Genomic DNA, 15676 nt, shown 5'->3' on the forward strand with positions numbered 1-15676 from the left:
AACAAGTTGTTAAACACATGACAAATTAAGGAAGTGGAAGAGTCACTGTAGTTTTCAGTCCCTCAAGACATTTTATAGACTCAAACAAAACAGCAGTGTCTGAAAGCAGAGGAGATTTGCCATTCCTGGGTCAGGCTCAGGAAACACTTCCAAAAGGTACAACTACAGCTGCACCTTTCACCTTTTCTGTGGTGTCACTTTGCCAGGTGTCATGTCAAACATCCCTAGTGTCGAACCAGTCCCTCTGGCCACTCAGGGAGGGGAGTGTGGGGATCTCTGAGCCTGATGAGGAACTCCCCAACAGCTCAAATTGGATTTAGGGAAAAGAAATCCAAGGCACCGTACTGTGTATCTCACCAAAGAATTCCTTCTTAACCAGAGGGAACACACACAAATCTCCACATGTGCATATTCCAGGGATACATTTGCACACAGGTGTATCTGGCATACAAAACCACTGAATTTTTCCCTTTTCTCTCTTTTTTAGGGAAGTGGGTCTGTTCTTGCTTAGCTTTGATTTGAAAACCCAGTTGAAACTTGTTAAGTCAATAATTATTCTTGTGAATGTGGGTCAAACTATTTTATGTCTCTTCCTCTCTAGGGACTTGGAAGAAGATTCAATCCTCCAGCACTCCAAGGTAGGGAGAACCACGCTTCCTATTTTATTTCAAAAGTCCAAACTGATTGTCCCATGGGGGGAGAAGCTGAGGAGGGACAGGGTCGTGTGAGCAAGTGGCATTGCTGGAGCGCCGGGTGTTCACCTACAGCTGCTGGCACAGGTGTCCAGGAAAGAATGCCCCCAGCTCTGATAACATATCGGAGTGTCTTGGGATCCCATGGAATTTATTCTAAGGGTATGCTGAACATATTATTCAGTTGGGATACTGGAGGGTCTATAGCTTCCCACCTTCCACCTCTGGACACAAATCCCACTTTCTCTTTTTAAGGCATTTGCCTTATTGGAGAAAAACAAAAAAGCAACAATTTCTGCAGTTTTCTCCATCAGTAACTCCAAGAAATCCTTCTGCACAGCAGGAGCATTGGCTGTGTTGGAAAATTTTATTTATCCACCCCCTCCTCAGCCTGAGAACCCTCTGCCATGAGTCACTGGCGTTCCTGCTCCACTCGGGAGGTTAGGGGCTTTTTCCAAGGATGGAAACTGCCAGAGAAATCGGACTTTATCCGCCACAATTTAATTCCTGTGAACTGCTTTGTTAGGTGTAATTCCAGCCTGCAGAATAGCCCACTGCTACTGGAACAACCTGAACCCGTTTCTGCTTTACACCCGAGTTTTGCCGCCTGTCAGCAGCATGAAAGTTGCCTCCAAGTGTAAATTCTATTTAAAGCCACCAAAAGCATCTTAATCGGTACCTCCTGCTTTCCAGCGGCCTCTCAGCGCTGCGGAGACACTGCAGCTGCTCCCTCTGTCCCAGATCTGCAGTGGGTGAAACTTAGGGTGGCCGTGTGTCGCATGGGGCTGATCTGTGGGGCTGCACCCCAAAACGTGCTCCCTGGGCAGGAACTGTGTGGGGTGGGGTCAGCTCCATCTGAGCACAGCCCCTGTGGCTTGTGGGGGCTTGTTGGATTTTCAGCCCGCTCTTCCCAGGCTGTTGGGTGCCAATGTTTCATAGAGCCGTGGAATCATGCAATGGTTTGGGTCGTCAGAGGGACCTTAAATTTCATCCAGTTCCATGCCCCTGCCATGGCAGGGACACCTTCCACTGTCCCAGGCTGCTCCAAGCCCCGTCCAACCTGGCCTTGGACACTTCCAGGGATCCAGGGGCAGCCACAGCTTCTCCGGGCAGCCTGTGCCAGGGCCTCACCACCCTCACAAGGGAGGAATTTCTTCCCAAGAATTCCATCCTAAGGTGTCTCTCTGTTATTCCCTTAGAAAGGCAGAGGAAGGAGGGAGGGAGGGAGGGAGGGCAGAGGGGGTTTGCTTAAAGCTTTTGAGGCGGAGAGGGAGAAAATAACCAAAAAAAGGCGCTTTGGCTGGGAGGGTGGGTGGGCTCCTGTGTGCCGCATGCAGCCGGGGTTCCTCGCCCCGCGGTCCTTATTTGGCTGGGAGCAGGAGCATTCCAGGGATTGGCTGTGCTGGGAAGCAGGCAGGGAGTGCAGGCACTGGAGCCGAGTGCCAGCTGACGAGCACAGCACACGCTCGCCCGCTCCTCAGCATGTGTTGAGCAAATTGCAGCTATTTTTATAGGAGACGCTTTGCCTACATCTTAAGAATCCAGTCCCAATCCCGTCTCCCTGTAGTGTAATGGGAAATCCCCTTCCCAGCCCCCTTTTCCCTGTTCTGTACATGTTTTCAAGGCACAGTTAGGCAGAACCCAGACTTCTTGGCCATTATTGGGCTTCAGACTTCTCTGCTGTGCACCACCCGGCCAGGGCGCTCTGTACTCCTGTAATGATCCAGCGTTTTGTCTCCAGAGCCAACATAATTGCCACACTGGACAATGCCGGCCCTTTCTGGGAATGGCAGATGGCTGCTCCGCTGCTGGGTGAGCACGGCCCCTTTGTGCAGCGTTATTCCCGCATGGATAGACCATGGATAGACTGGGGGGCGACACACAAAGCCACGTCTGTGCTGCCCTTGGCTTTGAAGTTCTGTAGGGCTCCCTGCACCATGCCAGAGGTTTTGGGAATGCCACCAAGGGCAGGGGGCCGGGCAGGGGGCTGGCGGGATGTGGCGGGGAAACAGGGGGGGAAAGCTGTGAGGGGTGAGGAGAGAGACAGGACCTCCAAAACAGCCCTTAGGAGCTTCAGGGCCTCCCTGAAGAGCAGGGTAGGGCTGCTCAGGTGTGCCAGGGGTGGCTGCACCAGCACCTGCTCGTGGTGACCTTTCAGCCCTTCCTGGAATGTGTGGTGGCTCTTTCAGAGGCCTCCACTTGGAGCAGCTTGGCAATGAGCATTCCAAAATCCAAGGAGAGTTGCTGGGGTGGGAGTCACAAATACAGCACCTTGCTGGCACTACCAGGGATGCGGGAGGTCACAAGTGAGGTTCAGTGGTTGATTGCAAAAAAATTTGTGGAGCAATCCAGTTCATCAACATGGAAAGGCACTGAAAATTATTCCTGGAAGCATCACTGGAGTCTGGTTAAGCCAAACTCATTGAGAAAGGTTTAAGGTTTGGTTTTATTTTTTCTTTAATTTAAAAAAATCTTGTCATCGCAGCCAGGAAAGGAAATAGAAAACACCAACCATGATCAGGAAGTAACTCTGTGGATTTAATATTTTCATGGACTATTTGCCATGTAGGTAAGGGAATTAGGTTTCCTTTTAAAAAACAAGGAACAGTTGGGTGTTACCACGAGTGAACTTGTGAGACACAGCCACATCCTGCTTGTGGGTGTGAAAGCTGAGCCAGCCCGTGAGCTGACGATCTGAGCTCTGCTTCAGGCTCAGCTTTCATTCCAGTGGGGCTGATTCAGATCTTGGGCAGCCCAAGCAGAGCCTGCTCCTGTCTGTGACACCTGAGTGAGCAAGGCAAACCTACCAAAACCGCCGTTGGCTCGTGGTGTCCGGCTCCTGCACATACTCCCTGATTTTTCAGCTCAAAGAAAAGGTAAAAAAAAAGAGAAATGAGAAGGAAAAAGCCCAACCCCCCCCAGCTGCCTATGTGGGCTGTCAAATCCAAGGCTTTGATCCTCTGGTTGCACAGAAGGGAAGACACATCACTGCTACCTCCCACTGCTCGGGACCAAGGGGGTCTGTGAAGCATTCACGGCCCGACAGCATCAGGGTGGATGTGGATTGCGTCACTGCTGCCCTTCCGGAGAGCTCTGTCTGGACCCCAAAATAACAGCTGCCAGCCCCAAGTTCTTTAGGGGACTGTGCCAGGACTCTGCAAGCGGCGCTCAGCAAATGCCTCGATGGCCTGTGTAATGCTGGAGACCAGCCTGGACTTCCCACATCTTCAGGAGAGTTCCTAGACAATGGGGGCTTCCAGGCAGTGGTGGGGATGGACACGTTCTTTGACCTTTTAATGTCATTTATTTCTGAGAGGATGGTGAGGGAACAGGGCAAGTGTCCCGGTGAAGGAGATGTAGTCTGGGACACAGCCCAGACATGAGAGCAGCAATGCCAGGGCTCATCCAGCTCCGCCCCATGGGATGCTCTGGGCAGACATGGGCAGTTCCTGGGAACCAGTGCTCCCTCCTGTCCTTGGAGCATGACAGGAGCTGCGGCCTGCGGTGCAAAGGGAGCTCTTACAAAGGAGGTGTAAACTGCAACTGATTTATTGGAACACTGGGTTGATTCATCAGGGATGCGATGGAGGAAAGGAAGGGTCCAAGCTTTGAGAAGCAAATTTGGGTGAGAACAGGCACCTTTTCACTCTTTTGAACACTGTAAATAATAATAATAATTAAAAAAGAAGACCAGATGGCCACCCTCCCCAGTCCCTCCCTCCCATCCCAAGGCTTGCCTTCACATCATGCTCTTCCTAAACTGCGACTGTGAGCTCTGTTTGGGCTTGGAGTCTGACTGCTGCAGCTCAAACTGTTTGTACAGGTCCCTCAGCTCTTTGATCTCCTGCAGCACCCTCTTGGCTTGGCTCCAGGTGGAGGAAGCCTCCCCCAGCAGCCTCTCAGATTCCTGCAGGATCCTTTCAGAGTCCGACTTGGAAGATGATGAGGAAGAAGAGGTGGTGGTGATGGTGGTGCTGGTGTTGGAGTCCTTGGTCTTTCTCTTGCCTTCCCCGTAGCCCTTCACCTCTGTCAGCAGTTCCTGAGTTTTTTCCAGTTTCAGTGCAACCAGTTCCTGTATCCGGGACAGCTGCTCCGGCTCTGCCGAGGCAAACTGAGCCTCCAGCCCCTTCCTCAGCACCGCCCGATGCGTGGAAGAGTCCCGTCGGGACAGGATTTCTTCCATGGAGGCACATTTATTCTTTTCTGAGTGTGAGAGCTTTTTGGGGACCTGCGGTGTGTACATGGTCCCTTTGTCAAAGGAGTCATTGCGCTGCCCAGCTCTGTCCCACGAGGTCACCTCCTGCCGCGGGAGGCTCCCTGTCCGCCCTTTCTCCGATGACTTGGTGTTGTCCGAGTCCGAGCGGCGCCGCCCAGCAGTGAGATGTGCCACGGACTTGTCCAGATCCACCCGGAAACTCTCCTCGCAGGTGCCGTGATCCTCCGGAGAGGCGTCTTCCTCCTGGATCAGGTCGAGGGTCAGCATTCCGTCAGAGGTTGAGGTAGATGCCTGGAGGAGCAGAAAGCAGAGCTGCGTTGGCACCAGAACAGCTGCACATGCTTCCAAGGGTCTCTACACTGCAGATACACACTACAGAGGGGGAGTGGGAATGCTCTCTCACCCAGCGACAGAGCCTGGGCGCGGGGGGTCTGGCTGAGCTGCAGATCCACAGACCCAAAGCACCATGGCTGAGCCCTCCCTGCTCACCCACGAGCAGCTCCCTGGCTGTTCCCAGCGGGAAACTGAAGGAGCAGGTGTCAGCGATGGCAAACTGGGACTTTGCCAGAAGGTTTGTACAGTGCAATGGTCCAGGAGAACAGAGGACGAGAGCTGATGACCCAAAGCTGTCCTTATGGCAACTCTCAGTTCAGGATGGGGCTCCAGCACAGGCTCTCCTTGCACTTTACTTACAAATGGAGCACTTCCAAAGGAATTTCACTCGAGCAGGTATCTGGGCTTGGTTGTACCTACCACAGCCATGAGGTGACCCCGCGTGGGAGGGCGCCGGGAGTGCTGGATCTTGGCTCTGTCACGCGTCGGGTGGGCAAGGAAACTGTCCTCTTCCACGGTGACCTGCAGGGTGACACCGGCTGTGAGCACAGAACACAAGCCATTCCCAGCTCCTGGTGCTGTAATCAGGAGGAGACTGGCAGGGAATGGGGTGTAGGAATCGAGCCTCAGAAGCAGCCCAGTGTTCCCCTGGTCTCTCCCCTCTGTGCCGTGATGGGATCAGATCTGCTCAAGTCATTGCTGACAACCGAACCTGTTTGCAAAGATTCCCGTGACAGACTTTCCTGGAAGCCGTGTCTGCCGGTGTTTGCCATGCTGCTTCCTGCTCTAAAGCCTCTCCCATGGTCTGACCTTGGTTTTCCTTCACCACAGGCTCTGTGCTGCCATCCAGGAGAGGAAAGAGCCTCCTGGCAGTGCCATGGCTCTGTGGGAAGCTGAGTGCGAATGGGAGATCTGAGACAGGTCTGAGCTGAGGAAGGGTTGCCATGAAACATTAATGTGAGAGTCAGCCCTGGAGCGAGGGCACAGCCTGCTCCAGGTAGGTTCTCCTTCACACTGGAGGAAACTATGCGGGAATGCTCACCCTGACCTGCCTCTGCCAGCCCACCTGGTGTTCTGAGTACACCCTGTGTCCCCAGGAGGATGTTGAACTGGAGCTGCTCTGTTATTTTTCCTGGCAGAAGCTGCTTTGTGTAACTGGGACTTGCACACTCCCCTTGAGAAGCGGGAGGAGCTCTGCTACAGACACTTTGTGTGGATGTGTCACCAAGACAGGGCTGTTCCCAGCAGTCTCAAACCTTCACCCAGGCTGAGGCAGGGGAGCCAGGGCCGAGCCTGAATCCTGCTCACCTCGTCCAAGATCCGGTTTTTAGCACGTGTGATTGCAGAGTTAAGGGCGTTAATCCAGGACTCTTTCTCTTCTGGACTCACAGCCAGGAAGATCAGATTTGGTGCCTACAAAAGAGGGAATTCAGGTCAGTGCTGGAACTCACACAGAGACAGGCCCTGGCCAGCTTGAGGCCTGCGGCCTCTACAGAAAAGGCAAAGCAGAGCTGAGCCTCCAACCCTGCCTGCCCCACGCAGCAAACCCCAGAACCATCTACATCCCTCCCTTCCCTGCATCCCCCAGGACCATCCACATCCCTGCCCACCTCTGGAGCCAGTGGCTCTTGGGCTGGCTGCATCTGGGCAAGCCCCACATACCATGTTTCCAGGCTCCCTGGAGTGGGCAAGGGTAAATTTGCTGTGGTTCTTTTTGCTTCTACTTTTGGACTTCCTGAGCTCTTCACATTTCTCGTAGTCACTCAGGTCAAACATTTCCTGTATGTTTTTTTCATCTTTTACCTGCAAAACAGCAAGAAAATTAGAGCTTTGCAGATGTCAGACAGAGGCTCTGCTGCTCCAGCCAGCAGGATTTCAACATGAGGGTTTTGACTTGTCTCTTCTGGAATGACAGGGCATATTCAGAAGGATAGCAAGAAAATCACACTTTGCCAGGTTAATTACTGCCTCTTCTACCCCCAGAGTTACTGGGTGCAGGCTGAACGGCCACGCAGGTGTGATCAGACACAGCATTCCTGCTTCTGGACCCTCAAAACGTGCAGGATTTACTCCAGCCACAAGGAGAGGGCCCTGTGTGTCAGGAGGGGGCTGGTGTGGAGGTAGGAGGTGCTGGAGAAGGTGGACTCTCATCTTTGGTTCAAAGGGACAATTATTCTCTGCAGACAGCGGAACAAGAGCTGGAGGGATAAGGATTAGCACTTCCTATTTTTACCCTGTGCTGGCAGCTGGCTCCGGGGAAAGCACGGCCGGTCCCAGAGTGTGGACACGACGCTGAGCCCCAGCCCTGGAAGGGGGCTGTGGGCAGAACCCACCACCCAGGGCAGGGGCTGCCAGGCTGTCACGAGGCTCTTAGTGTCCTTTAGAGAGCCCTTGAGTGACCGCTTTACAAGATCTCCCATTTTCCAGGTTTGTTTCCCAGCACTCTGCACTGCCACAGTGTGACAGGTACGTGGTGATGGATCAGTGTCACAGAGGCTCAAATTAAAGACGGAGCTTGCACAGGGCCACTGAGGCTGCAGCTGCACTGGGGGCCAGGCAGGGATCTGGGGGCACATAGGGCTCTGGATGCTGACCCCTGACCTGACAGTGCCGTCCCTCGGGGACACTTGGAGCAAAGGGGAGATGGCAAAGCTCTCCGTACCCTTCCTCTTCATCGCTCTCCTAGTGCACCATCCTCAAGTTCAGTCCTACAGCAGGGAAGCTCTGCTCTTCCATGGTAAACACAAGGAAGAAACTGGGGTGGGAGACAGCTCGGGTTTGCATGTCCATTACAGACACTGCAGCAGGCTCAAATCCACATCCATCTGCTTAATCTGACTCCAGCCAGTCATTCCAGGCTGGATTGGAGGGTGTGTAACTCGGGTGCTGGGAAGGCAGATGGTGGTGAGGTCTGAGCCCTTGGATTTCCTGAAAGGACTCCACCCCATTTCATGCATTTCCTCCACAGTTTTGGGAAGCACTGAAGGAACTCCCCATGATTCTTCCATAGAATTTAATCAAAGAGGGTGACTAAACCAGCTTCCTAACCAGGGACATGGATAAACTGACCATCTGGCCCTGCCTGATGACTGCAGCTCCCCTCTGTCCTTTGTCCTTGTGCTCCCGAGTGTGTCCCCAGGATCATTGGCACGGCCATCCTGCTTGTGACACATCCCCTGTGTCTGGGTGCGAGAACAGAGACTGTCTGGCTGCACATCCTCCCTACACGCTGCTAATCGGCTTTGATCTCTTCCCACTCCCATCCTACAATCCACCTCTTTCCAAGAATCTCAGCTGAATTCAGCCCGACTCATTTGCAGCAGGAAAAGCCAATCCCCTCCGAGCCCCCAGCTGTGCTCTGTGGCTGAGATCAGAGCCCTTGCTCCAGATGTTTGCTCATGTGGGTCACTGGGGCTTCCCCAGCTCGCCCCCCCCCCCCTTCCTCCACAGAGCTCACAGAGCTGGGACTCAACCTCCTGCCTCCAGGAATATCCACAGGAGGCTGCAGGACAGAGCAGGTGTCTTTGGTTCAAACACCCTGCAGGTGCAGCTCATCCTTTAAACGCCTCCGAATGACACGAGTCTGGGCTCTGACACTGTCCTTGGACACACACTGAGGGGATCCTGCTCCTGTGTGTGATCTGTTATAAAATGCTTAAAACTGGGAATGAGCAACATCCACAGTGGGATTCCTGGGGGAAGAGGGTCAGCAGCAGCCTGGAGTAGGTGGCTGTGGTGGCACAGCAAGTCCAGGGGGCCCAGGAAGGACAGCGGGTGTCTCACAAGGGGCATGGCCAGCCGAGCCCCCTCCCATGATGATGTAACAGAGCATCCAGGGTGCAGAGAGAAACTGGAGAGAAGGAAGGTGAAAGGCAACTCCAGAGGCACTTGCCAGCTCTTTTGTCCTTTGTGGGAGGCTGAGGCCAAAAGGAGGGAGGTGGTGGCATGAGAGACAGCTCAGAGCAGCCTTGGAGGTAGGAGAGGCCAAGAACAGTCGTGCAGCCCATTCTCCATGAAAACAGGACAAAACCAGCCCCTGAGGAGCCACAGACCCACTGGGACCATGTGGTCAACAGAGCTGAAATCCCAGTCACTGCATCTATCGCAGGTGGGTGACAAACCTGTGAGGTGTCACCTCCATGTTCTCAGTGAGACAGGGACCATCCAAATCAAACCTTCCAGGTTTCTCCAAAGAGGATTTGGATGGATGTGTCCCAGCACCCAGGCAGTGCCCAGGAGGAAGCAGCCTCTGCTATCAGTTCTCAGTAGGAAGGGATGAAGCAGGAGGTTGATGGCTGATTTTGCCAAAACCATTCCCAGCTAGGAGGTTTCCAGCAGGTCTTTCCTTCCCCACAGCTGCCAAGGGCTTAGGAGCTGAGGGATCTCAGAGCCGCACCAGCAGGTGGGTCCTGCCCTCCGTGCCCTGCAGGGAGCTGGAGATTGGAAGGATTAAGGTGAATCAATCCCAGCAGGTGCTGCCCTGGCTGTCTGCTGGCATTGCTGTCGAGTTGTTCAAGGCAGACAAAACAACCTTGCCCTGTGGTTCCACCTGGCTCCTACCTGTGGCCAGGTGAGGGAAGGGAAACTGAGGCATGGAAAAGGAATCCGAAGCATCCCCCATATCCCTACAGCAGGGAACATTTCCCTGCAGCCATGAGACCACGCAGCCCCGCACCCCTGGCAGCTGCCCCAGCTCGGGGTGTCACTGCCTGTGCCAAGGCTGACACTGCTGATGCTGCTCGGATCCGAGGAGAGGAGCTGCATTCCTTGCACTCCTCGCACTCCTTCCCCCGCAGCTGCTGCCCGCCCGGGTCGGCCCCAGAGACACCCAGCCCCCGGCAGCGACTCCAAACCTCCTGGACCCAGATCAGGGCTGTGTTTTGGGGCCAAACCATGCATGGAGGGGAAGGGCAGGTTCTCATTCACACCAGTCTGGGATTTTTGGTGGAGATTTGCTTGAGCAGTTCCTTGCTGCAACGGGACACGGAGAAATGTGGAAGGTACAGAAAACCACAAGGCACCCACAGGACACTGGGGAGGTCACAGTGTGGCTCAGCATGTAACCAGAAACCTCCAGACCCTCAGTGGAGCCAAATACCCAAACATGGGCAGTTTTGGGCCAGACAGTTCCCCTTGTAGCCTGCAACCAAAGTTTCACTTCCTCCAGCTGCGCAGCTCTACCTCAGCAAGGGACGGAGCTTCCTGCAGATCTGTCTGAAGCCAGGCTGTCACTGGGACAGGGATGCACATGCATGAGTGGGACCTTCCAGTCTTTGTCACAGCGAGGTCGCTGCCCTGAGCTGATGAGCGCATGGTGGCAGGATGTGGCTGCTTCAGTCCCTTCTCCAAAGAGTCACCGCCAAGGCTACCAGAGACACAGGTTCCCCAGAATCACCGAATCATGGCATGGTTTTGGAGGGACCTTAAAGCTCATCTTGTTCATGGCAGGGACAGCCTTCCAATAGCCCAGGCTGCTCCAAGCCCCATCCAGCCTAGCCTTGGACACTTCCAGGGATCCAGGGGCAGCCACAGCTTCTCTGGGCAGCCCGTGTCAGGGCCTCACCATCCTCACGGGGAGGAATTTCTTCCTAAAATCCCATTGTGCTGTGTAGGGGGCAAACTCACCCCATGGAGCACTAGAGAACCGAGTATGCAAACACACCCCCAGCCCCTCGCCAGCTGTGCCGAGCTGGAACCGAGGAGCGGCGAGGAGCAGCACCTCCTCGAGTGCTCTTGTGCTAATTGAGCCGATGTCTTTGGTGGCAAACAAGGGAACGCTCAAGAGAAGCGTTTCCTCATCCCCCTCGTCGCCCGGGCTCGAGCCGGCTGGCGGCCCCCGGCTTCCTGCGAGGAAGTGCCGAGCCCAGCTGGGTCAGCTCGGCCGCTGCTCCCCGGCGCAGGCAGGGACAAAGCTGGGCCAGGAACAGGGAACAATTCCCAGAAATGTGCCGGGGGGAGGGACCGTCGTGAGGAGAGCGAGGGGAAAGAATGCAAGAGTGAGCTAAGAAGGTGGCGGTGTGCTCAGCAGAGCTCAGCCCGCTGCAGCTCTTCTCTACAGAGCTGGTTTTGGCCGATGACCAAACGCTGAATAACGAAGGATTTTGGTGTGAGTTCACAGAGTTCAGCATCCGTGGGGGAGCGGAGTGAGCATGGCCGGAGCCTCAAGCTCCCATTTCAGGAGGTGTCAGACAAGTCCCACGGCTTCCAAAGGGCAGGACTCAAACACCCTGTTAGCATTTTCCATCAGCTGGGCTGAAAAACTACATTTCCTCTCCTCACAGACATGGCTCTGCCAAGGAGAAGCCCAGGCTCCTATCAGGCATTCCCAAATTCTCCTGACAAAACTGAATAATCAGGGCTGGTCTTTGACCTGCAAGCCCAGGTCCTAGGCAGACAACTGGAAAAGCACACAGATTCCCAGGAGGAATCAGCGTGGATATTGAAGGGATTTTGTTAGTCTAAATTTTGGACATCTCCCCATTCCAGACCTCAGCCCCTCCTCAGCTCCGAGCAGTTCTGCTCCACGGTCTCTTCGTGCAGCATCAACACCTGCCCCTAGCCAACATCCTTCCCGGGGGATCCCGGTGTGGAACAGACAATTCCCCTTCCCCACGTGCTTTGGGGAGATGGGATTCATTGCCCTGCTTCCCAGATGGAGAAATTCAGGCACAAGTAAATAAATGTCTGGTTTGAATTCATTTAATGAGCACATGGCAGAGCCGAGGAGCTTCCAGGAGCCTTGGGATTTAACCCTTTCTGCTCCAAGATGGTGGAGAGGGCCGGGAATGTGGCTTCACCTGCAGAACCATCTCTGGAGCAGCCGCTGAGCGCGACAGGCGCTGCCAGGAAACAGCAGGTGCTCTGGGAGCAGAGCTTGGAGCCACACGTGGGCCTTCCCTGGGGCCTGGGAGGGTCCTGGCCTTGCTAAGTGCTGATGCTCCCGTTGGTATCAAACCCTGCACCGCCCGTTCTGAGACCCTGTGAGCGGGAAGTTTTGGGACGCCCCCCAGGAACCCCTCGGGATTCCCTACAATGAGACCCCCAGGATGCCAGACCCCCTGACACTGGCGTATTCCTCTGTGCCACAGGCACAGAGTCACCTCAGTGCACACCAGCAGCACACGTCACCTCCATGACCAGCACAGAGTCACCTCAGTGCACACCAGCACCAGATGTCATCTCTGTGACCACATCTCTGCCGACCACAGATTCTTCCATATAAAGCCTCAGCAGCGGCTGCTGCGTGTTATTTATGGTCTCTCACACACACGTGGAGCCCCGGGGCCGCCTCAGGCCCAGCTGTGAGTTTTTCCCCGTATGAAACACAAACACAAGAGCTTCTTGTTCGGAACAGGCTCCACATGGCCCCTCCAGCCTCTCTTGGGCTCCCAGCACACCTGGGTTTGAGCTGTAGCTACCTGGACATATTTGGGAGGGATGGACAGATGTCTTTTCCCTGCACCTCTTGCCTGTGTTGATTACTATTTGAACCACCTGCTCTCACTAGTCCAGCCTACTCCCAATTCCATCCCAGCAGTCCAATTGTGTTGTTCTGCATTACTGCTAAGAAATTTGGGAGGGCCACAGCCACGGGGAATTTGTGCCGCTGGCTCTGTGCCACTCACATCCATCCAACTTTCCTGATCTGTAAATGTATCTGTAGATCCATCACGGGGTTTGTGTCTCACTACCACCAGCGTTGTCCACAGTCCCTAAACCTTTTCTCATCACCTCTCTTTACCTGAGTATTCCTGAGGCACCATACCCCCATCCTGCAGACATCTACTGCCTGTTCCTGTGTCTCTCTCTGGCTCTGGAGCAGCCAGGAGGTTAATGGGAGCGAGCTCTGGAATGCCAGCAAGCAGCTCAGCATGACCGGGCCATTCAGTCCACTTTTTAGGCCATTTCTCTGTTGTAACAAGCCCTGGTCCTCTGCCTGTGCCATGTCCATGGTTCAACCAGCCTTAAATCAAATTGTCCCTTCCTCTCTCCAGGTCCTGACAGAGCGAAACCAGGCAGCCGTGCATCCAACCACCGTCTGTTAGGAAATGACCTCCACTGAGGGGGAAACCCAGAGAGACCAGGATTTTACAAATTCCCTGACTTGGAGCAACCCCCATGCCTGCTGTGGGCACCACTCTGCCCAGTGCAGTGCTGGGATGTCAAAGGGGATAGGAGGGAGAAGGGCTCTGGCCTGGGGAGTTCTCTCTCATGGATTTATGGAGACAAAAAGCACAGGGGGGCCGTGCAAGGACAGCCAGGTGCTGGCTCAGCCTGACAGTCACATCTGATTACCTCCAATGTCAACACCACGTTAAATCCCAAATCCCAGCAAGGAGACGAGGGGCAGCGGAGGGAGCACGTGTTACAACAGGATGTCAATCCGGGGCGAAATGTCCCCGTTTTCCTCTTGGCATGGGGGAAAAATACAAGAGATCGACCTGTAAATGGCTCGATTCCAGTGGGGAGAGTGGAATTATTTCCAAATAGAGGGAGCAGGTGGGAACAAGGCAGTGTTGGGCTCAAGGACGGAGGACAGGCACAGAAGGGAGCCGGCATTGCTGTCGCCGCGGCGGAAAGAGGTTTGAGGGCTTAACTCTCGCTAAGTGAATCCTTTCGTGTCTCCTCGCTGGGAAAATGTCTCCCAGCAGAGCTGTCTGGGGGAATCGCTGTCAGAGCCGACACCGACCCCGACCTCGGCCGGGCCCCGCCGGCGCCAGTGCGGGGAGAAGAGAAGCCCCCGAGGAACCTCCTCGGCCCGGCTGGCGCTGGAGGGGCGCTGGGAAGGGCCGGGGCTGCTCCTTTTCATATGCAAAGGGAGGAAGGGGGGATGGGAAAGGAAACTGAAACCGATCCTACCTCCTTCTCCGAGATGTAAAGCTGATCTCCCTTCAGAACCACATAACGGTTTTTCCAGATTTCCCTAAAAATGCCTTTCCCGCAAAATTTCCGCACCCAGCCGACCTTCTCCGGCTGCACAGGTTGCTGGTTTCCATCCTGGTGCCCCTAACACAAAGAGAGAGGGAAGAAAATGGGGGAAAACGGGATTATTCTTGGTTTTACACTCCTCTTCTCCCCCCCTCCCTCTTTGCCCAACTTTTGTCTCCCCCTTCCTCCGGCCCCTCTCTTCGCCGACGCCGGGACCGAGTCCTTCCCCGGGGTCACTCCACGGGGATCTTTGTGCTGCAGACACGAAGCGACAGCGGCAGCACCGGGAGGACGCTGCGAGGAGCGGGCAGGGTTCCCTCCGTGGTTATATAAGACAGGCCGGTGTCTCTATCGCCTCATCCAACGGGCATTTACCCGTGGAAAGGGGAACAGGAGGGGGATGGGCGGAATTTAAACCAGCTGGGTTTTTTACTGCGGTCAAAATTGCATTTCGGAGCTTTTTATGCCCAATCAATCCAAAAGGTGAAATCTATGGTTGGTTTATATCAGAGGCGTCTCCATAGGCAGCGATGATCGGATCGCTGGGTGCAGCACATAGCACGGCACAGAGCGGCGGATTGATGGTGCCTCCGGATTTTATCGTTTCCTTGTGTTCCAAGATGAAAACTGCCTGCCTACATCACCCAGTGTCTGTGGCGGGTGCGGGAGGCAGGAGAGCCGCTGGGCAGGGGCAGGAGAAGGGCCGGGCGCAGGGTTTGGGTCTCTTTGGATCTGCTCGGGGGTCTGTGCGCTTTTTGCGGGGGGAGCAGAGGCGAAGCGAACAACCGGCCCCGAAGAGACAAGCCCCCCTCCCCACAACATCCCGGAGCCTCCCTCACCTTGCCTTGCCCCGGCGAAGAACCGATTCTCTACTCACCCTTTTTGCAGAATTATTTTTTTTCATCGTTCCTCGGTGCGCTCGGAGGCGATTTGGGGCGGGGGGGGTCGCAGAGGGTCTCCCGCGGCCTCCTCGCGCGGGGGAACACCCGGGACTGCGCCCGCGATCCGCGCCGCCTTCGCCCCGCGTGGCTCAGGGCCCTCTCCCGTTACACGGCGCCCGGTCCGGCGCTCTGAGCCATCGCCAGCCCCGCCGCCGCGTCCCCCCCCGCCGCCACCATCCCGCAGCTCGGGGGGCTGCGCTGGGCTGCGCCGGGCTCCCGAGCTCCATCTATAGCCGCGCGCCCGTGACGTCGGGGTTCACGGCACGGGGCGAATCGCAGCCCACGAGGGTTTTTCTTCTTTGTCTCTGACTCACCGGGGGACGCGGGGTCCGTGGGGCAGCGGGCGCGGGGAGGGCAGTGCCTTGCCTGGTGTCCCCCACCGGGGCTCAGCCGCGTTCTCGGCGGTGTCACGGGTCACCGGGAAACTTCCTAGGAGAGGGAGAAGCAGCCGGGTGGCACTGGGAGGGTTTTCTCCCCGAAAGGTGTTCGGAAGTGTGAACAAATCCCTCTGGAGAGACGAGCTGGGAGATCTCCTGGGGAGGGGGCTGGGGGAAGGGGTCGCTTCC

General features: G+C 55.5%; 1 protein-coding gene across 1 annotated transcript; it reads right to left on the reverse strand.

The window, feature by feature from the left end:
* Positions 1 to 3309: 3309 nt before the first annotated feature.
* Positions 3310 to 15286, reverse strand: PLEKHO1 (pleckstrin homology domain containing O1). Its single transcript, XM_082298901.1, has 7 exons — positions 15047 to 15286; positions 14101 to 14247; positions 6904 to 7044; positions 6550 to 6654; positions 5662 to 5763; positions 4430 to 5199; positions 3310 to 4350 (listed from the first exon to the last, which is right to left on the reverse strand). Exons 1-6 carry the CDS (start codon positions 15071 to 15073, stop codon positions 4432 to 4434), a joined length of 1290 nt encoding a protein of 429 aa, XP_082155027.1. The 5' UTR covers positions 15074 to 15286; the 3' UTR covers positions 3310 to 4350; positions 4430 to 4431.
* Positions 15287 to 15676: the final 390 nt, after the last annotated feature.

Source organism: Coloeus monedula (genome assembly GCF_965178545.1).
Source record: "Coloeus monedula genome assembly, chromosome: 29".
NCBI lineage: Eukaryota > Metazoa > Chordata > Aves > Passeriformes > Corvidae > Coloeus > Coloeus monedula.

Bases quoted from the DNA above. Each gene is read 5' to 3' on its own strand.
- PLEKHO1 (XM_082298901.1), bottom strand. From the start codon at position 15,073: ATGAAAAAAAATAATTCTGCAAAAAGG. The intron at 7,045-14,100 runs GTAGGATCGGTT...GCTGTTTTGCAG, and splicing joins TTTACATCTCGGAGAAGGAG to GTAAAAGATGAAAAAAACAT. The intron at 6,655-6,903 runs GTATGTGGGGCT...CCTCTTTTGTAG, and splicing joins CCAGGGAGCCTGGAAACATG to GCACCAAATCTGATCTTCCT.